The sequence below is a fragment of the Lissotriton vulgaris genome, chromosome 12 (genome assembly GCF_964263255.1).
Source record: "Lissotriton vulgaris chromosome 12, aLisVul1.2, whole genome shotgun sequence".
Classification (NCBI taxonomy): Eukaryota; Metazoa; Chordata; class Amphibia; order Caudata; family Salamandridae; genus Lissotriton; species Lissotriton vulgaris.
Window position 1 is genome coordinate 354,512,209 of NC_141700.1, and position 27,406 is coordinate 354,539,614.

Consider the following 27,406-nt stretch of genomic DNA (forward strand, 5'->3'; position numbering starts at 1 on the left):
CGTTGTATGACAATGTGCTTTATAAGCTTAACATATAACATAGTATGCTTATGGCTCAAATAGTCATATTATGCGTAGTGTTTCATATTAGGCCTAACAGTTTCGAATATGGGCAATCATTGGTAGGAAATTCCCAGGAGACTCAACTCAAACTACATTACAAATTACAGGTTCACTTTCTTAGGACAGCCCTATGAAACAGTACAAATACTGTGTCATCTATTGCAGACAGAGGGGTGCTTTTAGCACCCAGGAAGTCTGTTTTTCCATGGTCTATGACACTGTCTGATAACAGGCTGGGATCTCACAGACAGAGCCTGGGCCAAAAATATAAGCAGAAATGTACTGCACACCTCTCGATGGCATACTTTTAGCACTAGTGTTCATTAGCAAAGACTCAGCAGGAAAGGGACTCATACAAAATAAAATTGCATATTTTACATTACATATTTCTGTTCATTTTCACTTGACACAATTCTTTTTATGTATGCTAGTATAACTTTGCATTTATTATGCACTAGCTTTGTTTTGTACAAAGCCTTAACAAATACTAGTTCATATTTAAGAGTGGCCTACTCACTCCAGGTCATTACGAGCACTGTCTGCAGCCCTGAACAATTCACCCACAAATGACTGATTTCAAGTGCCAGTCTCATTAGTTTAATGAAGGTAAATAATGACTACCCGGAATGAACTAGACTATCAAAAAATACCCCAAGGCTGGAAACAATGCTCATAACGATCTGGAGGAAGATTGCAACACTATCCAGATGTCTTGTGTGTGCTCCCTCTAAGGAAAGGGTTAGGGGGAATCCAAATAATTTCCTGCGGAGTCTGACGACTAATATCCAATCCTAACGTGGGTCTACTTCTGGTAAGTTTGAGAGAGGGTCACAGGACACAACCTGCCTCTTTGCTATGATGATATCTCTGAAGTGGTTTAGATTATAGTCGTGCACAGCTGGATATTAGGTTCTGGATTAAGGCGTGAATCGTGCTCCTTCGTATACTCCCTGCTTTGGAGTATATGCTATGAACTAAGAGACGCACTAGCACTGAACGGCACTAGTGTCACAAAGGGCACTGATTATTCGTGTGCTAGGTCAACCAGCGAATTTTAATCAAGATATCTCTGAAGTACCTGGAGCTAGCCTAGCACACAACTGTAAGGCTACCACCCTGGCTAAATAAGAAAGATCACAGGCCGGTCTCAGAGCCATGTCCAGATTGCAAGCTGTTAAGATGAAACGAGGAAGACTGGAGATGGTTTTATAGCATTTATTGCAGAGAGATGAATCTGACATCCAAGACCCTCGACGATCCGACAGAAACTGCCAAAGGTCGAGTCTTGTCAACCTCACATTCTAGATCACAGAGCATTCTACAATGAGGTAAGGTAGAAGGGCATGAGGACATTGACGTGAGTATAGATAACAACTACATAATACATCCTCTTCCCTAATAAAAGAAATAGATAAAAACACATAAAAGCTCAGCAAATAAATAAACAGAACTTTCTTCTATGAAGTAATATAATCTTGCAAGTAAGAAGGTGGTCTGGGAACCCTGCCGACCAAGTCATCCGAACCCACAGGTTCCTCAAACCCCAAACTCTCTGGTGGAACCCCAGGGGAGGAACAAGAACCAGAATCCTGAGGAGCAACATCTTGTGGAGCAGAACAAGAACCAGAATAACCACTCATCTCTCACCCCTCAACATAATTGTTTTTGTCAGGAATGAACAAAGCACCTGAACATTCATCTTTAGAAAAAGTATCCTCACAAAGACCCTCCTTAATCAAATCACCCTTTCTCTGGTATAGCGCAATTCTACGCAGATTCCATCTGTGACCACCCTCAACCACCACATAATGTTTAGCCACTTTGATAATGCGGCAAGGAGCAGAAAATGTACTCAAACCAGCTCTAACCCTGCCAGATTTAATCTTAATCCAATCACCAACTTGAAACTTTGAAACAAAGAATTTTTCAGGAGAAGTGCCATCAGAAGAGACCCAATCTTTTAGCCAAGAAGGAACCAATTTCGAACCTGGTACCCGACCTCTCATGCTGACAAAAGGAGAAACATGAGTAACACTATGTTCAGTGGACCGATAGGCCCACAACATTTCATCAATCAGCTGAATGGGGGACTGTGTTAGCAATAGCTAATTGTAAGGTACCCTTCACCAATCTATTGGCCCTCTCATCAATGCCATTTTCCATAGGGTTGTACAAAGAAGTGCATGAGTGTTTAACACCCCAACGTTCAAGAAAGCAACGCATTTCACCAGACGTCAATTGTGTCCCATTGTCTGTCAACAAAGAATGAGGAACACCCTCTTCAAAGAAAATGTTCTCCAAGACATCAATAGTGGACGAGGTAGTAATTTCCCTGACAAATTTCACAATTAGCCAACGAGAATGCACATCTACAATGACGACAGCAAAGCGGAAATCCAAAGTGAGATCTGACATAGATCCAATGAAATCCAGACAAATAACATGCCAGAGTTTACCAGGATCAGGGATGTGACCAAAATTCTTTTGAGCACCAATTCTTAATCTTTTTTCACTATCTTTGCACAACAAACACCCGTCAACCCAACCACGGATTTGGTCATCCATGGCAGGCCACCAGAACTCTTGTTTGACTCTTTTTATAGTCATGCCTTGACCAAGATGCCCCTCATGAGCAATCTTGAAAATCTGAAAACGCAAACCAGAAGGAGGGAACAAACCTCTCACCACACAAAATAACCTCCTGACCACACACAGAAGGCTCATCGAGCAGCTTCCAAAATGGCCTAAGAGGGATTGAAACCATACTTTCCCGAACAGCACCATTCCTGATCAGAACAATAACTTGTTTTAAAACTGTCATTTTGCATCTCTTTAACCCATTGTTCCATAGAAAAGGTACTGACAGTAGTCTCACTGATCTCATTCACAAAGACAACAGCTTCCTCAGAGGAAAGCTTATCCACCAAAGCTTTATCAACAACTTCCCAATCCAATAACAATCTGGATAAACAATCAGCCTGCGAGTGCCTCCATCCTTAAATAAATACCACATCATAAGAAAATTCCTGCAACCTAGCTGCAAACCGAGCTAAACGGGCAGATCCTTTGCCCGCACCACCAGCCGACAGAATCTTCATTAGAGGTTTATGATCTGTTTTCAAACAAAAACGTAATCCGCACAGATATACTCTAAAGTGCTCAGTAACCCATGCAGCCGCCAGAGCCTCTTTCTCGATAACTGAATAATTCCTTTCAGTTTGTGTCAAAGTCCTTGAAGCGAATGCAATAGTTCTCTCCACCCCCTTCTGAACTTGAGGGAGTACCGCACCTAAACATGAAAGGCTAGCATCAACAGTCAAAATAGTTTTGCAGTTAGAAGTGAATGGAGCTAAAATTCCAGCCTGACAAATCTTCTCCTTAATACTTGAAAACGCAAATTGTTGTTCCTTGGCCCAACAAAATTTAGCACCTTTGTTAAACAAACATCTCAAAGGTTCCACAACATCGGCAAAGGATCTCACAAATTTTGAATAATATTCAACTAATCCTAAGAAAGAGCGCAATTGCTCCTTGTCCTTTGGATGAGGAGCATCTCTAATAGCCAACAACAAATCATGCTTGGGAGTAAAACCCCCACTAGAAACAGTGTAACCTAGATGTTCGATTTTCTAAGTCAAAAACTTGCACTTGTCTTTGTTGACTGTCAGACCAATGTGCTCCAAATTCAAAAGTACTTGTTTCAACACAACGTTATGTTCTTCCACATTTATACCTGAAATTAAGACATCATCTTGAAAAAATATGACCCCTTTGATGTCTTTAAACAAACCACTCATCATCCTCTGAAAAACACTCGCCGCCGAGGCTAAGCCAAACGGCATGCGAGTAAATTGGAAAGTGCCTTCAGAGGTGATGAACGCTGTGAGTGCTTTGGAAGAAGGATGGAGCTCAATTTGATGGTATGCACTCCTTAAGTCGATTTTTGAGAAAAATTTAGCATTACCAATTGAGTGCAATAATTCGTTAATATTAGGCAAAGGAAAAGTATCCATTACAATATCTCTATTAGGAGATCTTAAATCAATGCAAAATCTCAAACGGCCGTCCGCCTTAAGGGTCAAAACGACCAGAGAAATCCATGTGGACGCTTCAATAGATTCTATCACACCAGACTTCAGAAGGTCATGCAACAAATCCTTGAGTTTACCTCTAACAGCAAAAGGAACTATTCTGAGTTTGTGTTGAATAAGAGATGCATTAGACTTAAGAATGATTTTATGCATATACCCCTTAACACAACCTAGTCTATATTCAAAAACCCTGAGGGCATTTTGAAGAATCTGATCAAGTTGAATATCTTCATCAACAACCATAATTTGGTTAGGTGCCCAGGGATTGATAATATTTAAGTCAAACTGGTGCATCCACCCAAGAATGGGAGGACCATCCCTGGATACATACACCTTGCCTTCAACACACCTAGAACCACATTTTATGAGACCTTTCATGAAACCTAGAATGTCAATAGGTTGGCCCTGATAACTCACAGGATTGATATCCTTGATAGACAAGATAATATCATGCCACAATGAGTTAAAAATAGATTCAAGTATGATAGTGAACATAGAGCCAGAATCTACCATCAGGGACACATCCTTACCACAAACATTAAAGTTGGCAGAAGGTCTAATAAGTCTCCGAGAATCAACTTCAGAGACCAAACACTTTTTGGTTACTCTGTGCTACGAAAATCTGAGGTCTTGGGCTTCTGAGGAGAAGGTTCTAGAGGGAGCTACAGCCTGATTGGCTGGAATTTGGACCAAAACATAATGACACTGATATGTTACCAAGTTGAGTTTCTCCCTTAGGCTTTCTATGGGCCTATTCTGTTCTATGGTACTTTTGAGTTTTCTGGATATTTTACTGTATTTTATATAAGTTTATATATTTATATAATTATGATAATTTTACTTATATATGCATATATTACTGCTATTTTATGTACCGTGGGACTCCCAGTTCGACGACGGGGAATATTCAAGCATGTAAATCTATGAAAGACACCCCTAATACTGGAGAAGTAAGAGCTACACTGCTGTAATACTTAATCTTCACATAATAAATTATGATGTGCCATATTAAATCAGGTTAGCTAAAAAACAAATGAGACAGTTCCGTCACAAAGCCCGAAACAGATGATAGTCATTTGCGAAAGAGTTAATACTATGACTTTGATTGATTGCACAAGTCTATTTTTATTGGAGAGCAATCGAGGATTGGTGCAAATTGGAGACCTATACCTAAGCGGTGAAATGATGACTTTTGAGGGCATGGAAAAAATAGTGTCCCACAAACTTGTTTCCTACAATATGCATGATTAGGGAAAGAAGACTAGAGTACGTGAACACATTTTCTGGAGGAACCTAAAATTACCACTATATATTGTACGCTCATTGACACTAGATGTGCTCATAGGCTAATCATGCAATTATGCAAAGCCGGAAGGGATTCCTTACCAACTCCTCAGGTAAAAGCTAAGTAAGAGTTGGACAGGGACCATGAAGAGGGACTGTCGGAAACAGCCTAGAACCTCGCGTACGAGCGGTCAGCAGACGTGTTTAGCAACATCAGGTTCAGAAGGACTCAATTCAACATCTTACATAGGACGTCCACGACACCACTGATACTCAACAAAAATGGAAATTAATAAACAAGGAAGATGTCCCAAATGCGAGCAAGAGAGCGCTAAATTTTATCATATTGTTTTGGGTGCATGTGTATGCATTCTGTAAAAGAATGAAATATATCACAGATTAGATATATCAGTAGGAGTTAAAATTCAACACATACTTAAGTCTGGTCTTTTGTGGTTTACTCCACTAAAATTTAAGAATAAAATGATCAAGAAAGCAGTAAAATAAGCCATGGTGTTAACATGACATCGAATTGATAGTAAATAGAAGGCCGCAGAATCCCCCGCATGACAGATTGGATGAGGGACTTTACTGAGTAGTCGACAGTGGAGGAACTAACAGAGGTCCGAAGGGACGAAATGTTGATTCAGGACTTGGACACTTGGAATTTTTTTGGGAGAAATGTGTTAATTCCAGAAAATGATAGACCTCCTATATCATCACATGGATGATTAAAGGGAAAGTCAAGTAATTAGAAAACTTGGAACGAGCAGAGTTCGTGAGCAGAACATTAAATAAAACGAAGATGTATGTCGGAGTATTCACATATATATGTTATAGGTCTGACATATTGCGAGACAGGTGGTATTGGTAGACTACTGGACGAATGGAAAATAATATAACATGCTTTGTGGAATGTTACGATTTTTGCTCAGTTCATTAAAAAAGACAAATTCATAAAAAATGAAAATGCAGGTAAATCCCCCAAAGCGAAATGACACCATATAGGGATATACCGTTGTCACGGGCGATTTACCTCATGACTGCTGAACAATGAAACATCCTTTTAAAAAAACAACACATTATAGCACTTAGCCTAACACAAGACTGTCCTTATTCCCTGCAGTATTTAAGGTCCTGGACCATAAGAGTCAGACAGGAGGAGACATATAATGCACAGTAATTCATTATAGAAATGGACTGGGACACATGTCAGTGCAAACTGCCACATAACACCCCAGCACTATTTACTGAGGTCGTGAGTCCTCATTGTCATCTTTAACTCCAGTATCAAACGCCATCAAGTGGGGAGATGCCAAGAAACCAGGCGCTAAACAAGGAATCTACAGTAGTCTCCTCAACAGATGTGTTTCCTACTGCAGTAGGATGTCAAGCGTATGCCAGTTAAGGTAGCCAGCGGCAGTCCCCTTCCATTTTGTTCCCTCGTCCTGCAGTTCTTAACCCGTAGACTTCTGTGGACCCCTACTAAATTACTAATGGAAACCAGGGACTCCCACATAAGCAACTATGATGCGGCTTGAGCCTCCACGCAGTACAGAAAAATACAGAAACGAGCATACATCAAGCAGGCAAATTATGAAATATGTTATTACATTCTCAAGCAAAATTATATACAAAAATCGAAATTTGAATTTTAATGGAAAGGTTTTCAAAAGGAGGGGAAGGAGGAGTGCTATGTGCACTCCCTAAGTGCGTGGGGTGGCACTGAGGCAATGGAGGGGGGGGGGGGGGGGGGGAGTGCTATGTGCACTCCCTAAGTGCATATATGTGTTAGACTGTCCGTCTCAGGCCAGCCAAATACATATGTGTACTTAAGTTTCTCCAGCCTGGGCGGGAGAAAGCCACAGACTCCCTGGTCTGAGCGGAGAGTCTTTCCAGCCCGATCTGGCCACTCCCCACGCTGCTCTCCGAGCCACATGGAGATTGGATGGGAGTCTATCCCAGGAGTTGCTAGGGCCAGGAAGAGGACAGGAGGTGCGACGGGGTGTGTGAAGTTGCCGGCAGCTTCAGGTAAGTTCTTTTTGTTAATATATTATTACTAACACTCCCCGAGTTATTCCCCCCACGCTACCCCTCCTATATACACTCCACCCCCCACCCTTTGTTTGTGGCGGCCGCCACTGCCATCAATGGGCCACCCTAGACTATGTTTGCTTTGCCACCACTGCTCTCACGAACCTAGCTACGGATAACAGCAACATTTTTAACCTCCCAGTTAAAATTCCTTCACCTTTCGAGAGCGTTTTAAAATTTTCAATTTTCAATATTGCTTATTTATTTATAAACGAATGCTAGCTAATACATATTTAATTTACTAAGCAGTCACACGCACCCTGAATAGGAGTCATGGACCCCCAGACTAAGAACTGCTGCCCTATTCTATTTCCATGCCACGTCCAAAACGACCACCGCAGCAGACCAGCTACATATCTGTATTCTGCAGTTCTCCCACCTTCCCTTTACCAGGGAAGAAAAAATAATGTGCATTTCACTTGTTTTAACTCCAAATAAAAGATGTGAAGGAGATATGCCTTGAGCTGCAAGCCTATCACAAAAACCTTCACCCTGAAACCACATCCCCTGAAAGACAAAAAATTACTTGCCGTTGGCTTTCTGCTATCAGGGCCACATGAACCATCACATCATTTTCCAAAGGTCCCTGGAAGAAGAGAGAATTGAAGATAATGAGACATTTTATGTACTTAAGATGATCGAGAGTTTCTACAAGGACAACAATCTTAGGTTTCCTTTTACTTGATAGTGAATGTGCATGTTTTGAAATACCAATAAAGTTAATGCTAAAAAAAAAAGAATCTTAGGTTTCCAATTGTCCCTTTTGCATAAAAGAGAAGTGTCTTAATGCCTATAGATAAGGGGATGGATGGTCCTTACTTACAATCAAGAATTGCCTTATTGTTTTAAATTCAGATTGGAAGTAAATCCCTTCAATATAGGGGTAGCCAGAGACCGCGGCCTCAGTAATTTTTATGACTTGAACCTAAAAACAATACTCAGAAACAAGTGTACATCAAACAAATATACAGATTAGGAAATATTTTATTTAATGAAAAAACAAAAAATAGAAAAAAAACTACATTTTATGGCAAATTCTTTCACATTTACAGAGGTTTTTAAAATGCGAAATGTACCCAATTAAATCTATATAAACTTTATTTATGGTCTAAACAGTTGTAGACCCATAAAGTACATGTTGCGGATTCCTAGTTAACCCCTCCCATGCTCGTGATGGAACCGTTCCATCACGAGCCTCGGGTGGGCTGTGCTGGTGATGGAACGGTTCAGTCACGGCCTGCTCGCCGTGCCTGCGCGGCGCGAATTCCGCGCCTGCGCTGACGTTCTAAAGAGCGGGCGGGGCCGTGACCGAACGGTTCCGTCACAAGCACAGCTCACCCGCGGGCCGTGATGGAGCGGTTCCGTCACGAGCACGGGACCGCCGGCGGCCCCGCCTCCCCCTTAGCACTGCGGCGGAATAGCCGCCGCAGCGAAGGGGTTAAGGACCGTTAAAGAATGTTTCTGTTTCCACCTAGTTGTTATGCAATCATGATCTATTGCCACAAAAGAACCATGAAGTCCCCACAGTGATCTCGTCTCTGCAGGGCTGTGATATGACAGAGGATACTGAAGGTGTGAGGAAGAGATGGGCCAACTACACCATCCCAAGATGGTAGATCTGGTGGTGTCCCATCGCTCTTTGCCCAGATGGAACCCACTCCACATTGTTGCAAGACTGCTGCCGGGCTTGATGCTACATCTGTCAGCTACCGCTAGACTAGTGGTCAATTGTTTATTGTTTTAAGTTAATAAAAACCATCACAATGTTACCATACCATGTCAAACATATACAATCTTAGCTGATTGTAACTAATTGCTGGTTGTCCTATAAATTTACAATTTTCACCAATATTCATCAAGTACATGTTAATATTAGGTCTGTGGTAATAGGTTCTAAACGTGCAGTCGACCTAAGCAATCTAGGTACATGAGATACATAAAGATGCATATTCATTGCTTCTAGTTGTGTAGAAAGTGCTGAACATGAACATATCGGCTCTTGAACCACTGAGTATTTAAAGTGCCATAGTAGATAAATACATACAGAATCCTTGGTTCTAGTAGTGTAGGGAGTGTTCGACTTGTGACGAACACCAGGCCACAGAGACGGCCATATCAGTCTTTACACAATATCATGGCATGAGCAACTGGGCCTACTCAACCACAAGTCAATCCACTTAAAAGCCGCACAAGGGAATGCTTTGGAACTAAAAGCCATACATCTCAGATGTAGCCCAGGTACTACCTTGTCTATGATCAATTAGAGTGATGCATTACTGGGAACTGGTTATGTTAAGTGTCACACTGGGTGTTCAGAGGCACAGAAAAAGATCCTGTGTCTTATTGGAATGAATAGGCGTTCATTGATCTGTCACTTTCAATAATAATAATAAACGAAGGAAAATAACACATTTAATTACTCTTTTGTAAAACGTTGCTTTATCATGTCACATCCAGGTGCAGATTTGCATTTACAACAGCTATCACCGCGTCAGTTTCCTAATATACAAAGTCATATTTATGCAACAGAAGCCATGGAGGGAAATCAATTAACACAACTCGGATGCTGATAATTCACGGATTCTTTCACATTAAAAGCTGTGGCAAACTTGAGTCAGGTGTTAGGGCACCCGGAACAAAACACCCCACCAGTCTAACTATGGATCTTGAAACATTATGATATATGCAGGTTTCCGATGTTGTAATCTACAACTTGAAATACACCATTAAAATAGGAACGGTGGGAGACCCCCTGTGCATGAGGGTGTGGGCAGATGGGTTCCTTTTATCACATCCTTTGGGAGTTTCCACTGATACGCGGATATTGGGGAGAAGTAACCGCTATCATGTCACAAGTACTTCCAGTAGAGGTCCCAATTGAGGCGAAAGGGCTACTGCTTATGATACAAGGTGAGGAAGACTGGTCCAGACATGCCCGGATATGGCTGACACTAGCGGCCGGCGTTGCCAAAAGAAATATTGCACGGAAATGGGAATCGCTGCTCCCACCATCGGTGGCTGATTGGAGAAAGGACTTGGATTGGTGTCAAAGGGCGGAGGAAATGGTGTACCGCAGTAGGGGATGCATCAAAAAATGGGAAAAAATATGGAACCCATGGCAGACACATCGGGGACTAAACTTTGGTAGAGGACATTCCCACAATGTGGGCTTATTTTTCGCAGTTAAGGTAATGAAGAGTAAATGATGAGTGCACCTTCTGTTTACATTTAAAAAAAATTATGATTCCAAATGATCCATCTGTTTTGCTTTGTAGTGATGAGAATTGACCTTCTTCTGATTACATTATGTTGTGATTATCTCTGCAACCGCTATCTACTGTTTACTCTGATGTTAAGTGATGAGCATGTTCAATAAAAAGAATGTTTAAAAAAATGAAATACCCCAATTTAGCAACAAGCTGGTAATGTGACTGTCACGTTGCACTCCAAAGTATGCACACACGCCACACTATACAAAGAACCCAGACCTAGATCCATAACCAAAAGTCACTAATTTGTTCAAACCCTTTACCATACTGTGTGTGCAGGCTTCCGCTTGTTTCTTCAAACTCCTATAAAGAGCAATAAAAGTGCTTCAGAAAGGACATGAGCACTGCACAGAAACTCAGAAATGCCGTATGGATGCTCTGCTAATAAAGCATTAGCAAATCAACAGGTCTCGGTTATTAAGTGTGAGCTACTGACTTTGCCAATTCTTGTTTACAATAGCTGAGACAAGATCCAAATTGGCCACCCCTGCATGACGACACATGGACAGTCATTTTGGAATGGGTTTTTCAATTAAAGTCATTCTAAAATGCCCACGAAACATGCACATGCTTCATTAATTATGCATGCAGAACGACATATATGTTCATGGATCCAAACGCCCCAGCCGCCATCTTAACATCTTTAAATTACTTTTCCAACTTGACGGATGCCCATTTTAGAGCGGTAAACTAAAAAGATAAAATAAAGTGTGCTGCAGGGCGAAAACTAGAAAGCAAGCATCTCGGTAGCACTTTCCAACTGCCGGAACCACTAGGGGAAGAAAAAACACAAGCATTTACAATGCAACAGTCTCGCCTTTGCAAAAATTAGAGCTATTGGCATTGTAAATGACAAACTTTTTATTTATGTGTTGGTTTTGGAAACAGATAAATAAATGGCATTGTCATTTACAATGCCAATAGCTTAATCTCTCGCAAATGCCACACACAAACACACAGACACACACACACAGAGCCCCCCCCCACACACACACACAGAGCCCAACACACACACACACGCACACACACACAGTGCCACACACACACACACACACACTGTCTCTCTCACACACACACACACACACTGTCTCTCTCTCACACACACACACACACACACACACACACACACGCACACACACACGCACACACACTGTCTCTGAGACACACACACACACACTGTCTCTCACACACGCACACTGTCTCTCACACACACGACTCTCTGCTCTTGTCCCCTATCCCCCTGTTTCTACCCTGCCCAGTCTCCAGGCTTGCCCCCTCCCCGGATCTCTTGCTGCCCGTTGCCAGCCTTCTCCGCCTTGCTTCACTGCCAGCCCCCTCCCCCGCAGTGTCTAATCGCAGCAGTGATGAACAAGCTTTACCTTTTAATTACAACCTACACTTAAGAGCCCAAAAATATAGTCAGCTAAAAATGCAGAAATGAATGAAAAGGGCGCATATGATATAGCCCAGAAATGTTTGCTACCCTAGAGAGCCAGCTGGAACGGGAAGGGGTGAAATTGTTTAGAGTCAGGCAAGGAGCTGGAGGGCAGAGTTAGATCTGGGCACCGAAAAATATGGCATAAACTGGAGAGTGATAGAAGCAGAGAACATACAGGACTGGGGGGTTACTGGTAGAAATCGAGAGAAAGAAAAGGGAGACGGGCTGCAGCCTACGAGAGAGAGAGGATAGGGCGAGTTTGGGGTGGTGAAAGAGGTGGCGCTGAAAGTGAGCGCGAGAACAGAGTGGAGAGTGAGAAGCATATATGAAGAAAAAGACACAGCGAAAATAAGAGGAGCGAGATCGGGAAGAGAGAAGAGGGGCGGGGAGCAGGGGGAGAGGTGTTTGGAAAGAGTGGGGTTACGGTGGTACAAGGGAACAGAATCAACAAGATCCAAAAGGTTATTTTTGTAAATCCTACAACCGGTTTTTGAAATGAAACGTAAGGTTACCTATTTACAACAGTTTCCTCATGAAATCAGAAAGATTCTGCCACCAATGGCGGGCTGTGCGTCAGACTCCAGCACTCGTATGCCTCCTACAGCGATTTCACAGCCTCCCCTGAGGTGGGACTTCCACCTTCTGCGGGAAGCCCGCGCCCTCAAAGTGACTGGACGAGAAGGGCAGAAGGCGGAAGTCCCGCCCCAGGGGAGGCTGTGAAACACTGTAGGCACGTAGGAGGAGCAGAGGCCGCTGATGCAAGTAAGGGAAGCCCCCCCGTGACGGAGCCTGTAGCCCGGTAAGTGGGGCGGGTGGGGCTTAGTTGTAGGGGGGGTGTGCGTGTGCCTGCATGTATGCGTGCGTGTGTGTGCATGTGTGTGTGTGCGTGTGCGTGCATGTGTGTTTGTGTGTGCGTGAGTGTGGCTGTGTGTGCGTGCGTGTGGCTGTGTGTGCGTGCGTGAGTGTGGCTGTGTGTGCGTGCGTGAGTGTGGCTGTGTGTGCGTGCGTGAGTGTGGCTGTGTGTGCATGCGTAAGTGTGGCTGTGTGTGCATGCGTGAGTGTGGCTGTGCGCGCGCGATTGAGAAAGGCGAGAGGCTGACTTGCTGTTCACAGTTTCTGGGAAGCGCGTTCACAGACCAGAATCTGCTCGTGCACCGGTCTGTACCACTTGGAAGGCATCCCAACCACAATAGGTCTCTCTGGCGACAGCGCTTCGCGCTGCAACGCCAGGGCAAGACCTAAAAAGGATGAGGACAAAAAGGAGAGAAATTGAAAAAAAGGAAAGATGGTGAGTGCAGAAAAAATAACTTTCCTCTTTTTCCTAAATTCTATGTAGTTTTCCTAAATGTTACCGACCTGATGAGCTTTAATACACACATTAACTCAGAATGACTTTGAGCACAGCCTCCCCAAACGAATTGCCAATGTTATTTAGCTCGTTGTGACCAAGCGGCTCTAAACCGTGTCCTTCGGCATAGAATTCAAATGACAAAAATCTCCCAGGCACCACTTAAAATTCTGTCTAGTTTTGACCAGTGATCCTACCCACCAAGCTCGCACTGCACATTGTTACCAAATCCAAATAATCCTTTTACTAGAATATTCCTAGCTACCGGTCTGGCTATGTTTAATTAGAAATTATCCATGCCTGTCTCTGATGGGATCAAGAACAAGTTAACAAGATGAAGATGGTCTGTGTTTAGGGATTGAATTTGAGAGTTGTTTGTCAATGGCAGTGAATGTAGAATTGCCAGGAAGAGAAGGTTCAAGAAGGGAAGTTTCAAAGTTAGTCATTAGACCTGAGATGTGCATAGCTATCAAGATAGTAGTGCAAGGAGGAAGAAACTAGGTAAACATCAAGGTCTACTGAGTTTTGCACTTTCTTAAACGTTAATCCCTGCCTGCAGAAATACCTTTTCAACTCGTGCTACACTGAAAATCGTCTAGCATTGTATGACATTAATTGCTCGTTGTGTCCGGGCAATGTATGGGTGTTATGTTTTCTTTTCTCTGATATAATTTCATATGGTGTGTGTGTGCGTACATGTGTGTGCGCAAGATTTGCACTTTAATCCATACTAATATAATAAAGAGAGAGCCCAAACCTTTGAGGCGGGTAATCTCAGGATCCACAGCACCAATCACAACACCATTACAGTGTTGGAAAGGGCAGTTGCAGCAGAAGGACATAGGCTATGCAGACGCCCACCATATACGTTCAAAAGGTAAAAGAACCGTGCCAGCAAAGTAGTCCCTTGTGGGCATGTCTGCGGTGTGCTGTGGGCGTGTCAAACGCTGTGGGCGTGTGGTACGTTCCGCCCTTCATGCCATGTCTCATATCGTGTGCTAATCCCACCCTGCTCCCTTTAAATACCCCTGCACCCCATAATCATAACCCAACCTTACTCCTTAAAATACCCCAACACCCTTAAACACTAACCCATTTTAACCCTATAAATATACCCTGTACCCCAAAACCCAAACCTATCCCTGAACCCTAAAAATAGCACTGTACCCCAAACCTACCCCTGAACCCTAATACCCCTGTACCCACAAAACTAGCCATGAACCCTAAATATAACCCTGTACCCCAAAACCCAAACCTACCCCTGAACCCTAAATATAACCCTGTACCCCAAAACCCAAACCTACCCCTGAACCCTAAAATACCCCTATACCCCAAAACCCAAACCTAGCCCTGAACCCTAAAAATAGCACTGTACCCCAAACCTACCCCTGAACCCTAATACCCCTGTGCCCACAAAACTAGCCATGAACCCTAAATATAACCCTGTACCCCAAAACCCAAACCTAGCCCTGAACCCTAAATATAACCCTGTACCCCAAAACCCAAACCTACCCCTGAACCCTAAAATACCCCTATACCCCAAAACCCAAACCTAGCCCTGAACCCTAAAAATACCCCTGTACCCCAAAACCCATACCTATCACTAAACCCTAAAACTACCCCTGTACTTCATAACCCAAAACTATATCTTAACCCTTAAAATACCCAAACACCCCAGAACATATACCTCAGTACCCCCAAATATATACCCCTATACCCATATTTACCTTATCCAAACATTTTTAAAAAACATACTTTTACCATTCATGCATTTACAACGAATTTCGTTGTAAATGTACGCGTGGGAAAAGCATATAAAATGTAATACCATGCATTATAATGGCATTGCGGAGTCATGGTACTTTCGTAATGAAAGTATGCGGAGTGATGGTATGCGGAAAGAAAGTTGCGGAATAATGGGTGTTTACCCTCCCCCGGTAAGTACATTGGTGGCACGGCAGCCCACATCTCCAGAAACATACTCATATTTTTTCACCACCCATTTAAAAATTGCACAGGTCTCTCTCATTGATGGCCAGCACCGACATACACTTTTAGACACACCTCCCACCACAAGTTCTAGAATTGCGAACTTTAGAGCTGGGGAGCTCCGTTCGAATCTCGGCATCAGCTCAACATCCTGTGATTCCAGGCAAATGGCTTTGTCTCCCCGTGCCTACCACAAATGAATGTGTTCTTCTGTAATGTAAATTGTGCTCATGCCATGTTGTCGAGTTCGCGCTATATAATATTGCAAGGAAAAATAAAGTAGGGAAACTCGAGTTCACACACTACTGAACACGCACTCTTAAGTGCATCAGCAGTGCACTGTGAATCGGAGCGTTTCACAGCCCTGTCACAGATAAGAAATGCTATCAAAACGAAATCCTACAAAACAATATACTACTGTATTTCATACCCGGACTGACTTGCTCTGTCCATATTTGCAATTCTATGAATTGAGTTTAACCATTCATGTTCTAAGGGAGGGATAGGAAGAATCCACTTAATACAAAGCTCTCTTCGAGCTAGTAAAATTAGAACAAATATAAGAGCTTTTAATGATTTAGAAATACTAACAATTGATTCTTCCTCAGGAATGACTCCAAAAATATCCAATGAAAGACTAATCTTTTACTTCATGGCACACCAACTCTGACAAGACTTTCCCACTTTCTGCCAGAATGACTGGATGGAGGGACACCGCCTGAACATGTGTGCTTCATCCACGTTAGGTTCACCGCACTTCTGACAGTATCTCACCACTTGTTGTCCCATCTTTGCCAGTCTTTGCGGCGTCCAATAAGCCTTGTGGATCGTAAAGAGATGATTTTTCTTAAAGGCGCGGATTTCACAGAATACCATAATAACGATGTAGATACTTGCCATAGTGAATCAAGGTCGAGCTCCGGTAGCTCCCTCCTCCACGTGTCCGTGTACCATGTAGCAGGGCCTTCTAAAGAGTGTACAATTGACCGATACCATGTCAAAACCTCTTTCTGGAGGCCCGGACATAGAACTGTTTTAGCCTCATAAAGTTTGTTTTGACTGCCATCCTTGCTCACTGATTTACTCAAGGATTTAACCCAGCCTGATAGCTGGCAATATTTAAAACTGGAAACTGCCCCTTCTGAAATCTCTTGAAAGTCCTGCCAAGGATATTAATTGAGTGCCTTCCAGCAGCTGACCCCATTTGCATATCCCTTTTTCCCTTATTGGAATTGCAAGAACATATTGTAGGCACTCTGGGGTACCTGGAGAATTCCATATTGGGGCATAATGGCTGTAATATGGAATCTGAAGTATCTTCCTGATGTGGTACCAAACAATACATGCACATTTTAGGGTCTTTAATCTGATTTTCTTGAAAAATGTAGGGTCTCCGAACTTATAAAGAAAATGGTTGGATATGTCAGGTGGACCATATGTCAAGGGGTGATATTGTTTGAACTCTTAAGTAACTGCTGATTTTTTTTTTAAGTGAAACGCTCTCAAATAGCATAGGAGATCTGGGCTTGCTATACCCCCATTTTCCCTTTTCTCCCTACATTTCTTCCATGCAATTCTCGGCCTTTTGTTTCCCCATATAAAACTATTAAACAGACCTTAAACTTTCTTAACCCAGTCAGGTTTAAATTCTAACGGGATTGAATTGAAGATGAAGGTGTACTTGGGAAGAATGGACATCTTCCATAAATTTGATTTCCCCAAGAAAGATAGCGGCAGTGAGTCCCACTTCTGCAATTGTTTTTTTTAACTATAGAAGTAACTGAGTCAAAGTTTACATTTGCAACCGAGTCTAAGTTATGTACCAATTCGATCCCCAAATATCTTATCTTGTTCTTAATAAGACCGCCATTCCAAATAGTATTCCACTGCATGACCTCAGTTTTGGATGGATTTACCGCATATCCAGATAATTTACCAAATTCAGCTAACTTTTCCCATATATTGGAGATTACTGGATCCATGTGGGTTGTGAAAATCATCAGGTCATCAGCGTAGAGACCTATCTTTTTCTCCCAATTTTTACAAGAAAATGGATTTATATCTTAACATGCTCTTAGTTTAAGGGCAAGAGGTTCTATATATAGGTTAAAAAGAATGGGGGAAAGTGGGCAGCCTTGCCTGGATCCTCTACCTGTTTGCACTATCTCAGAGAGAGACCCATTTACCAATACCAGGGCCACAGGATTTCTATACAACATCTTGATGGCTGATCCAAATACTTCCCCATGTTGAAACGCTTGATTACCTCATAAAGGAGGGGCCAGCTTACCCTGTCAAAGGCTTTTACCACGTCACACATTATTACAGATAGGGGTTTTTGTACTCTATGGCTAAATCAATGGCCCCGATTAAGTCATGTGTCAAGTCCTCTATATGCCCCCCCTTCATAAAACCCTTCTGGTCATTATGAATGATAGAATCGACTATACGCTCCAACCTTTTATTGAGAATCTGCAAAAAAGATTTTGTAATCGCAATTGAGCAGTGATATTGGTCTATAGGATTCACATGCTCTAGGCTTTTTATTAGGTTTAAGTATAAAAGTGATGGTTGCCAGGTCCCAAGGGAGGGGGGTATCTTGGTTTGAGATATATATAGAATTAAAGAGGCCCAGCAAGATTGGGGGACAGGACTTCCCTCAGCAAAATGTAAATCTCATTGGTAATAGCATCCGGGCCAGCCGCTTTACCCTTATTCAAACCTCTGATTGCGCTGTGAACTTCATCCAAACATATGGGAGTTGCTAAATCCTCTTTATTTTTGTCAGATAGTACTGGAATATCTATATCGCTAAAAAAGGCATCTAACTGATCTGTATAAAGGTCCTGAAAAAAGCGGACGAATTCCCGTTCTATAGCTCTATCTTCCGTAATAATATCTCCTGTGTCCGGATTCTTCAGGTCAGTTATATTGTTTCTGGTTCTATCTACTTTTGCCTTCTAGGCCAAAAGTTTACCACTGCCCTCCACATATTCATAATTTGCCAATTTGCTTGCCTCTCATCTCTTTTTTATTCTAAGTTCTAAAAAGTCAGTTAGATTATCTTTGGCCTTAACAAGTTCTACTTCTAGGAGGGACTTAGTGTCAACCTCTGAGGTATGTGTTAGCTCCCCTTGAACTGCTTTTATCTGTTCTTCTAGAAAGGAGAGATCTCTTTTCCTTTTCTTATTTTCTATTGCATTGCAACTAATCAACATACCTCTAAGAAAAGCTTTATAAGTGTCCCAGACCTAGTTTAGTGGTGCAGAGTCAAGATTAAAGAGAAAAAACTCTTTCATTTGGATTATTATTTTCTCAATAACGGTCAGGTCAGAAAGGAGAGACCGATTTAATGTCCACCGCCTGTCCAAGGGATTATTTCTGAATTCTAGTTGCAGCAGCGTTGCAGAATGATCTGATAGATGTTCTTGGAGGTGAGTGATTTTTCTAACTAAGTTAGTTATACTCGCAGAGGTCAGAAAATAATCTATCCGGGTACGATGTTCATGTTTTTTACTATGGAAAGTGAAGGTCTCTGGAGAATTACTCAATGCCACCCCCTGTCCTGAATTATGTATTCTCCATATATCTACTAAACCAAGGTCTTGGATCAAGACTTTCAGGAGCGTTCTCATTTTAGGGGTTACCTCCATACGGAATTTAGAAGTGGTATACTTATCTGGGTCGAGAATAACGTTAAAGTCGCTGCCCATGATAATAGTATCGTCATAGTCTAGTAAATAGAGCATTAATGAGCGGAGGGGAGAAGGGTCATCTATGTTAGGACCCTAATACGAGACAAAAATTAACCACTTACTCTGCCTTCTTACTCTAACAATCACCCATCTACCTTGAAAGTGTACTTTAACTTCAGCTATCGTACAATGGGATGATTTTTTAAATAGTACTGAGACCCCTTTAACTACAGCTGTTTGGGAGGTGCAGATGCAATGCTCAATCCAAGATTGGGTTTTGATAATATCCAGCCATTCTTCTTTTAATAGATGGGATTCTTGTATAAATATTACATCTGCCTCACACATCTTCAAATATTTTAAAGTTTTATTTCTCCTTGGGGACACTCTCAGACCGTTCACGTTCCAAGATAAAACTCTTTGCAAATATTTGTTTTAGTTTTTAAAACATAAATAAAACGCATTGTCATTTACAATGCCAATAGCTTAAACTCACGTAATTGCAAGATCTATTGCATTGCAAATGCTTGTTTGCTTGGAGTTTTCATCAGGACTAGAGGCTCAGAGACTGGTGTTTATAATATGGAAGAAGGGGCCGTCAAATCATCATTGCTTGAAGGCTGTGGTTGCATGCGAGTGTGTTACACCATTGTGTTGTCTACCTGTCGTTTTTCTGTTTTTACTACCATAGTTATCTGTGGTGCTGCCTTGTTCTGCGTTTATAAAAATAAAAAGTTTCCATTGTGAGTGTCAGAACTATATAATAACCGCTTTAGAGGACTGAGAACCGGATGCCCATGTGATGCAAACAACGTTCACCCACTAGAGAGCATCTCCTAAGAACAAGGGCAACGCACCTTGGAAAAAAAACATCAGAAACAGAGAAAAGCTTCAGTGGTCAGTGACGTCAATGCAGCCAAAAATAAACTCCATGTTGTAAAATAAAGTGATTAAAATGTTCTCTACTTACTCGGAGCACAAAGCATAACATTATAAAATCTCGGTAAAAAAAAATCAAAATCACTTGAATGTTAATAGCCACACCTGCACTTCGTGGGCTGTGCAATCAAAGCGTGGCACACCACGTGAAATGGTAATTTAATCAGAACTAGCATTCATTTTCTGTAATTTTAGTAATCAGCAACTCAAAGGTGCACACACAACCGCCTTCTGTGCGAAAAGGAATACTGGCTGCAGGGCGCGGCATTTTAATGTCATGAGGGGCAAGTCTTTTTATTAACAGCATGTAATACCTGAAAAATTGAACTTTCCTTGTTTAAATGAGCAGTCGCTTTATTGACTACCGAGGCAAAAAAAATGACTTACCTGCTAGTCACCAGCCGCCACCTCTCCTCCGTCCTCGCTGTTTTCCTGGCTCACGGAAGCACACAGGATCCCAGACTCCTCCAGTCAATCACAACGATGCCCTCACCAGCATGACAGCAGCGCCGAGATTGGTATGAGCGCCGGCGGTTCGGCACTCAGACAGGGACTGGGAGCCTTTGAATGTTCTCCAACCAGGCTGTGCAATACAGCCATGTGGAGAACAAGTGCACATGACAGTTTGGCCGGACCAAGAAGGCTGACCAAACCGTCATGTGCACTTATGGTGCACCAACCACCGCTACCTCCGACGCGAGCCTACCCTGGCTCCATTATACTAAAAATAACGTTCTGTTACTATCATTTTATTTTTCCTTTGCAATGTTGATAGAGCAGTGGGGTGACGCTCCTCCGCCTTATTAGAGGATCCTCCGCTGTATCAGCACTTCTAAATTCACACTGGTTGATGCGACGATATCATCTGAATTTGATTACACATTTGTAATAATATTGGGCTAGGTTATATCAATGAAGACATGTAGCGCCTGGCCAAATCAAATTGGGGGTAACTAAGGACTTCCCCAAACTGAGGAAAACAAATTCTAATACTCAGGTCTCTATGGCCTTCTAGAACAAGGAGGGGGCGTCTGGTCATCAGCTGGATAGGTTTCCAGTTTACTAACCATATAACTTGGGCACGCTGAACTCATAACCCTTGCTCTTCCCAATATAGTCTTGGTATGCCTGCTTCCACCTGATTACCCTTCTAATGTCCGTGGTTCAAACCCAAATATAAAAAACACCTCTTCTTCTCTATCTGAAGTACCCTGCAAGTTACAGGGCAACTGCCTTAACTGGACAAACCGAATGAGCATTGGCAAAACTAATAGGTTTCTGCTATGCGTGATCTATTGTCTTTAGCAATGTTTTTAAATTTGTTGCACAGCAATGTGAGCTGGTGTGCATCATTGCTTAAAGTGAAGGGAAAAAAAGCACTGACGTGTCCAGCGCTGGCCAAGTGTGGCTCACTGGTTAGAGGAGGCAGACCTGGAAGCAGAGGTCAGCCCGGGACCAGGGTTCAATTCCCGGCTCGGCGGGGTCTTGAGTCCTAAAATGTCCATGGACTCGACAATTCTCGCTCCGGTCCCTACTCGATTCACAGGTTCACACTCTGAGACTCTGGGCAATAGCTTGCTTAATCTCCAGAACGGCCCCTTGTGGCGGGATGCCTGGCTTTCACCTTGCGGATACCCTGCCGGGGTTATCTCACAGGGGAATACCAGGACGGGTTCCCTAAGCAAGCGCTTAGAGACCGGTTGGTGATTTGCGCTATATAAATTCCTGTACATTTACATTTGGCCAGCATAGTGCTTTTTCTTCTGAGGTGGGGGGGGGGGGAATTACTCGAGGGACAGCAACAAGCAATGACGAAACGGGAGGGGGTAGGTGAGACAGGGAAGGGGCATAGAGGACCTGCAAACACATGCACTCCTAAGGAATGCTAGATTAAAAATAAAAAAGTACCTCTATAAGTGGCGGCCAGTGGAAGGACACTGGACCCAGAGAAAGGAAACTGTACGTAGTCCAAGCCCCATGGACAACCTGAAGAACCGAAGAGAATGGGGAATCAGCAGCTGGCCCTGAACAACAAGAAGCTAAGAAATGAGTGCGAGATGGAAGCCAACCAATGGTAAGTAAAAGTAAGTATGGAGCAGGCGCTATGTCAGTTTTAATAAGATTTCTTTTTGTGTGCTAGAAATATTGCAACAACAGCTCATGTGCTGTCTAGGAAAAACCTAAAAAAACTTGTTCATCACCACATCAGCATGTATAACTTCCGAATGACATTGGTTTCACTCAAACTGACCTATTTCGTATGAAAATATCCTTATTTGCTACACTTGAGACATGATGCTTCACAGTTTTACCAGTTCACTTACAAAACCCAGGAATTTTTGCCCAATACCACTAGTTCAGCCACACAATTGCACCTATTCTGCAGAAATGTGGTACTTCTGTTCCTATAAGTCAAGCTTAAGCTCACTTCTTTCGAGTTACGTCTGCATCTCAATATAGACTAACCATGCTTTTTCTACTTCATGTGCCATGTGCAAAAATCATCTGCCATTCCCCATTAGAGTCTTTGGAACGTCACTAATTCACCCCCAACATCCATGGGTCCCCGAATATCCATGTCCCCTTATCCTATTGGGAATGGTACACCCCCATATGTCATTGGTTAAATGTTCAAGGTTATCAATTATGTGATCTAATACCTCTGGAGGCCTGCCCCACTGTTCCTATTTAACACCCATGTCACTAATTCACTACTCACTAGTGTTTCCATTATGTAAACGGTTTCCACCCTTTGTCACATGCTCTTTGTTGATGGTTAGCCTCTAAATGGTACTGGTACAGCAACAAAATTTCAAAATGTAACCACAAATGCCCTTGCTTCTACTCCCCACTGCCTCTAAACCCAATTACCAAAATCATTTGCTCACCATAGTGCTCATCATTCGCCCTCTCTTCCCACTAAACACCCTTAGATGAACTGGCATTTTCTTGGTTCCCTCCAGACTCACATGCACCCGGCCTCTCTTATTTCTCACCAATGCGCCACCTGCCACTGTTCTTTTCTATTCCAGCTTTAGCACCAAAGATGGCAACAAATGTCTCTGGTTGATCATTCACAGGCTTCAGTTCACACACCATGTCCATTGTGTTCATCTGGATATGTCCAGTAAAAGTCATATTGTGTCTGGTTCATGTCACATTTACTGATCGTCTATCGTGTTTCAACTTTACTTCTCTGATCCCTTGCAAACTCTATTATGTTTTTTTACCACCTTATCTCTTGTGTACGTTTTGAGCTCAATATACCCTTGTGCCCAAAGATGACACTGCTGATGCTCTGGTGAACCTCAAACAATCTTTGTTCCCAAAAAATGTGCTGGCTCACCCTAATGTCCTTAACTCATGACTTGAACACCACTGGTCAAGCCGACCAATACGCTCCCTCTTCTCAACAAAAGAATGTGTGGTTCATCTCCAAGGGTCATCCCTACTCCCACACTACACCTGGTTCACAAAAAATGCACATGTTCATCTTTTGTGCACCGTAAAACCACCTTCTCCCAGTCATCCTGTATGTTCCTGGTTCACCAGCTAGTGTTCTGAGTGCAGCTATTCATACCTGCCTAGGTGATTAGCAAGTGGCACAGCTTTGGAAGTAATGGGGTTCAAATTATTTTCTGTTTTCAAGAAGAAAGATTGCAGCACTGATTTATAAACACCCATGGTCCGGAGTGCGGAAAATGATTTTATGCTTAATGGGGTATTGAGATCTCACAAAAATAAAACAAAAATTGAGGAGCAGAAAGCATGCAACAAGATAAACCTTTGGCTTTTGTAATACAACCTTCACAATGCATGGGGGTTATGCCCTACATTGTAATACTTTTCAATTAAATTAGGCAGTACCCCATTACAGTCAGGCAAATAGGTTTTAAAAGTGAATGATGATGATGAGGAGGAATGTATTAAGCGTGACAAATCCCCTGGGGTGTCTAGGCGCTGCCTTCAATATGTACAGATCAGGACTAAGACGTGAGAACTATGGCATAAACAGCCAGGTTTTAAGGCCCTTTCTAAATTTGAATAGGCTGGGCTCTTTTTTTTTTGGAGTACTTGGCAAAGAGTTCCATAGGCAGGCAGTTGTGGCCTTGAAATCATTACCACCCCACCTAGCCCTGCTGACTCTGGGAACAATTACGTTTCACTATTTTGGCAGGTCTAAGGGATCTCACAGGAGTATATGGCTTTACAATCTTCGCCAATTGAATTTGCCCCAAGTTGGTAAGAGATTTAAAGACAATGCAGAGTGATTTAAATTGGATCTTCATGGCTACCGGTAGCCAGTGAAGACAGGCTAAGGCTGTGGCAACTGAATCAGATTTAGAAATACCTAGCAGTACTCTTGCTGCTGCATTCTGAGCAGTTGGAAGATTTTTAATACTACGTTTAGGAGCACTGGAAAAAAGGGCATTACAATAGTCCAGTCTTGAGGATATCAGCACTGATACCACTGTTTTCCTTAAGTTCATAGTTATTGCCAGAAAGATTTTCCTCAGCATTTTCAAAATAAAAAAACAGGCCGAAGTGACCGAGTTGATTTGTGCTACAAAGGATAGCTGGGTGTTAAAAATATTTGAACTGGATTAGGTAAAGAACCAAGTTGGACCGGCCACCAGCTATCCGTCCAGAATGAAGGATTATCCCCCAGCACCAAAACCTCGGTCTTGGATGAATTTAACTTCAGACAATTGTCCGTCATCCAGTTAGCTATACGGCTCTTACAGTTGTGAAAACTCATTGCTGTCTGAGCTGAAGGACTGCTTACCGAGACGACAATTTGAGTGTCGTCTGTGTTTGTCACATTGGTAAATCCACAGCGTTTTACTAGTCTGGCAAGGGGGGTTACGTAAAGGTTAAAGAGCATTGGGCTCAGGGAGGAACCCTTGGGAACACTGCATCGCAGCGTGAAGGAGGGTGAAACAATTTTCCCAGAGCCACTTCTTGAGACCGCTCAGACAGAAAGTTTCCCAGTAGGGACAGAGGCCCTGGTGGAGAAGTGTGGCTCACTGGTTAGAGCAGGCAGACCCTGAAGCAGAGGTCAGACCCGGGACCAGGGTTCGATTCCCGACGCGGCAGGGTGTTGAGCTCAAATGTCCACGGACTCGATAATTCTCGCTTCGGTGCCTGACCTAATCATGGGTTCACACTCTGCAACTCTGGGCATTAAGCTTGCTTAATCTCCACAACGGCCCCCTGCGGCGGGATGCCTGGCTTTCACCTTGGGGATGCCCTGTAGGGGCTATCTCACAGGGAAAAACCAGGACGGGTTCCCAAGGCAAGCGCGGAGATACCCCTTCGGGGGTCGATTCTGGCGCTATATAAGAAATGCAACATAAGAAATGCAACTGGTCCCAATGGAAGCTAACCGGACCCGCAGCAGCTCATCATTAACAGTTATCAAAGGCCGCTGACAGGTCCAGAAGGATCAGAGCTGCGCTCCTCCCACTGTCTAAGATCTGCCTGAGCTCCTCGGTGGCAGTGATAAGAGACAACTCTGTGCTATGGTAAGCCCCAAATACGAATTGAGAGGAGTCCAGAATAGCCTTATCATAGTTGAATGAGGATAGTTCAATATTTATAGCCTTCTCGATCACTTTAGCAGGGAATAGGAGCGTTGATATAGGCCTAAAGTTGAGAGCATCCAAATTGGGTTTCTTTACTAATGGAAGTCTGGAGCCTTTCCACCATTCCATTGGGAAATACCGTGTTGTGATCATAATATTAAAAATCACAGTTAATGGGATAGCTATAATTTCAGGAGAAATGTGCAAAATGTTCGGGGGACATGGATCTGAAGGGGGACCGGGTTTAATTACACCAATAAGTTTAGAGGTTTGTTTAGCTGTCATAGAGGTAAAAGAGGGGAGGATCAGGGTAGGTAATTCAGGTGGATCTTGCATCTTATCATACGATATAGATAGAAACTTATTAAGTTGGCACTGTGTCTGATCCAGGCAGTTATCCTGAGGCACAAAAACGTCAAAAACAGACTTGACCTTGTGCTGAAAAGATTCTGCTACCGAGTTGCAGAATTCCTGACTGATGCTGATATCAGGTGCAGTTGGCAGCTTTGCCAATTTTTTTACCGTGGTGAACAAGGCTTTAGAGCATCTGTTGGCCGCTGCAATTTTCGCAGAGAAATAGGCAACCTTTTCCATGAGAATGAGTTTCTTATAAGTTTGAAGAGACGATTTATATTCCATTTGAGTGCTTGCATTATCTTCAAGTCTCCATTTCCTCTCCAGTTTACAACATAATTGTTTCTGGGCTTTCAATGCGTCAATCAAACATGGTTCTGAAGGTGTGCTCCTAGAGCGTTGTGGGGGGTTAGTTGTGACAATGTCGAATCCAGCCAGGTATGGTATTGGGCTGTGGCTTGATCAGAGTCAGTAGACAAATGAGGTACAGCTTCTAAAAGAGGAGGATTTAAACAACTAGCCTCTGCTTTATTCCAGGGGCGACTGAAATACGGTTCCCTAGGACCTTTAACACATTTTCTGAGGGAATATTATATCAAATAAGACCGCATTATGATCCAACCAGATCATAGGCCAAAGCCTCAGTCCAACTTAGATGGGAGTTGTCTGAGAATATCCCATCTAAGCAGTGTCCAGATCTATGAGTCGGACCCTTAAACAAGTTGACAGATCCCTGCGCTATCCATCTGATCAATACATGCTTTTTTACCAGGATAAGTGACATTTTCCAGATGGAAATTAAAATCTCCTACCACTGTGAAATTGGAGTGTTCAGCTTTGTGTGCTAGAAAAATGCCCAAGTTATCTAAAAAAGCAACCTTGGATTTGGGTGGACGATAAAGCAAAATTCCATTAAAGGAGTGTTAATCATATAGTTCAATTTTGAAGTCAAATGCTTCACAGTTCTGATTATCCATGTTCACTTTAATACAAGATTTAAAACTAGATTTGAGAATGAGGGCAATGCCCCACCTTTTCTCCCTACCTGATTTACTTTGTGAATTTTAAACCCTGATGTTATGGCAAGGAATAGATCCGGAAACGAGGAGGCATCGGCCCATGTCTCAGTAATAAAAGCTATCACTATACGATTGGATTCTAAAAACTCACAAAATGCAATGGCATTCTTAATTAGCGACCTCACATTTATGAGTACACATAATAAACTTTCTGGGAGATGCCTTAGTTGTGGTGCGG

The 27,406-nt window shown here is 42.7% G+C and overlaps 1 protein-coding gene across 7 annotated transcripts in view; it reads right to left on the reverse strand.

Annotated features, from left to right (window-relative positions):
- PHKB (phosphorylase kinase regulatory subunit beta) overlaps positions 1-27,406 on the reverse strand; it is a 1,358,073-nt gene that overhangs the window by 370,152 nt on the left and 960,515 nt on the right. For all 7 annotated transcript variants that reach the window (XM_086945119.1, XM_086945122.1, XM_086945118.1 and 4 more), the window contains one exon: positions 8,063-8,118. In XM_086945119.1, coding sequence (XP_086801245.1) covers positions 8,063-8,118 — 56 coding nt within the window. The remainder of the gene's footprint in view (positions 1-8,062; positions 8,119-27,406) is intronic.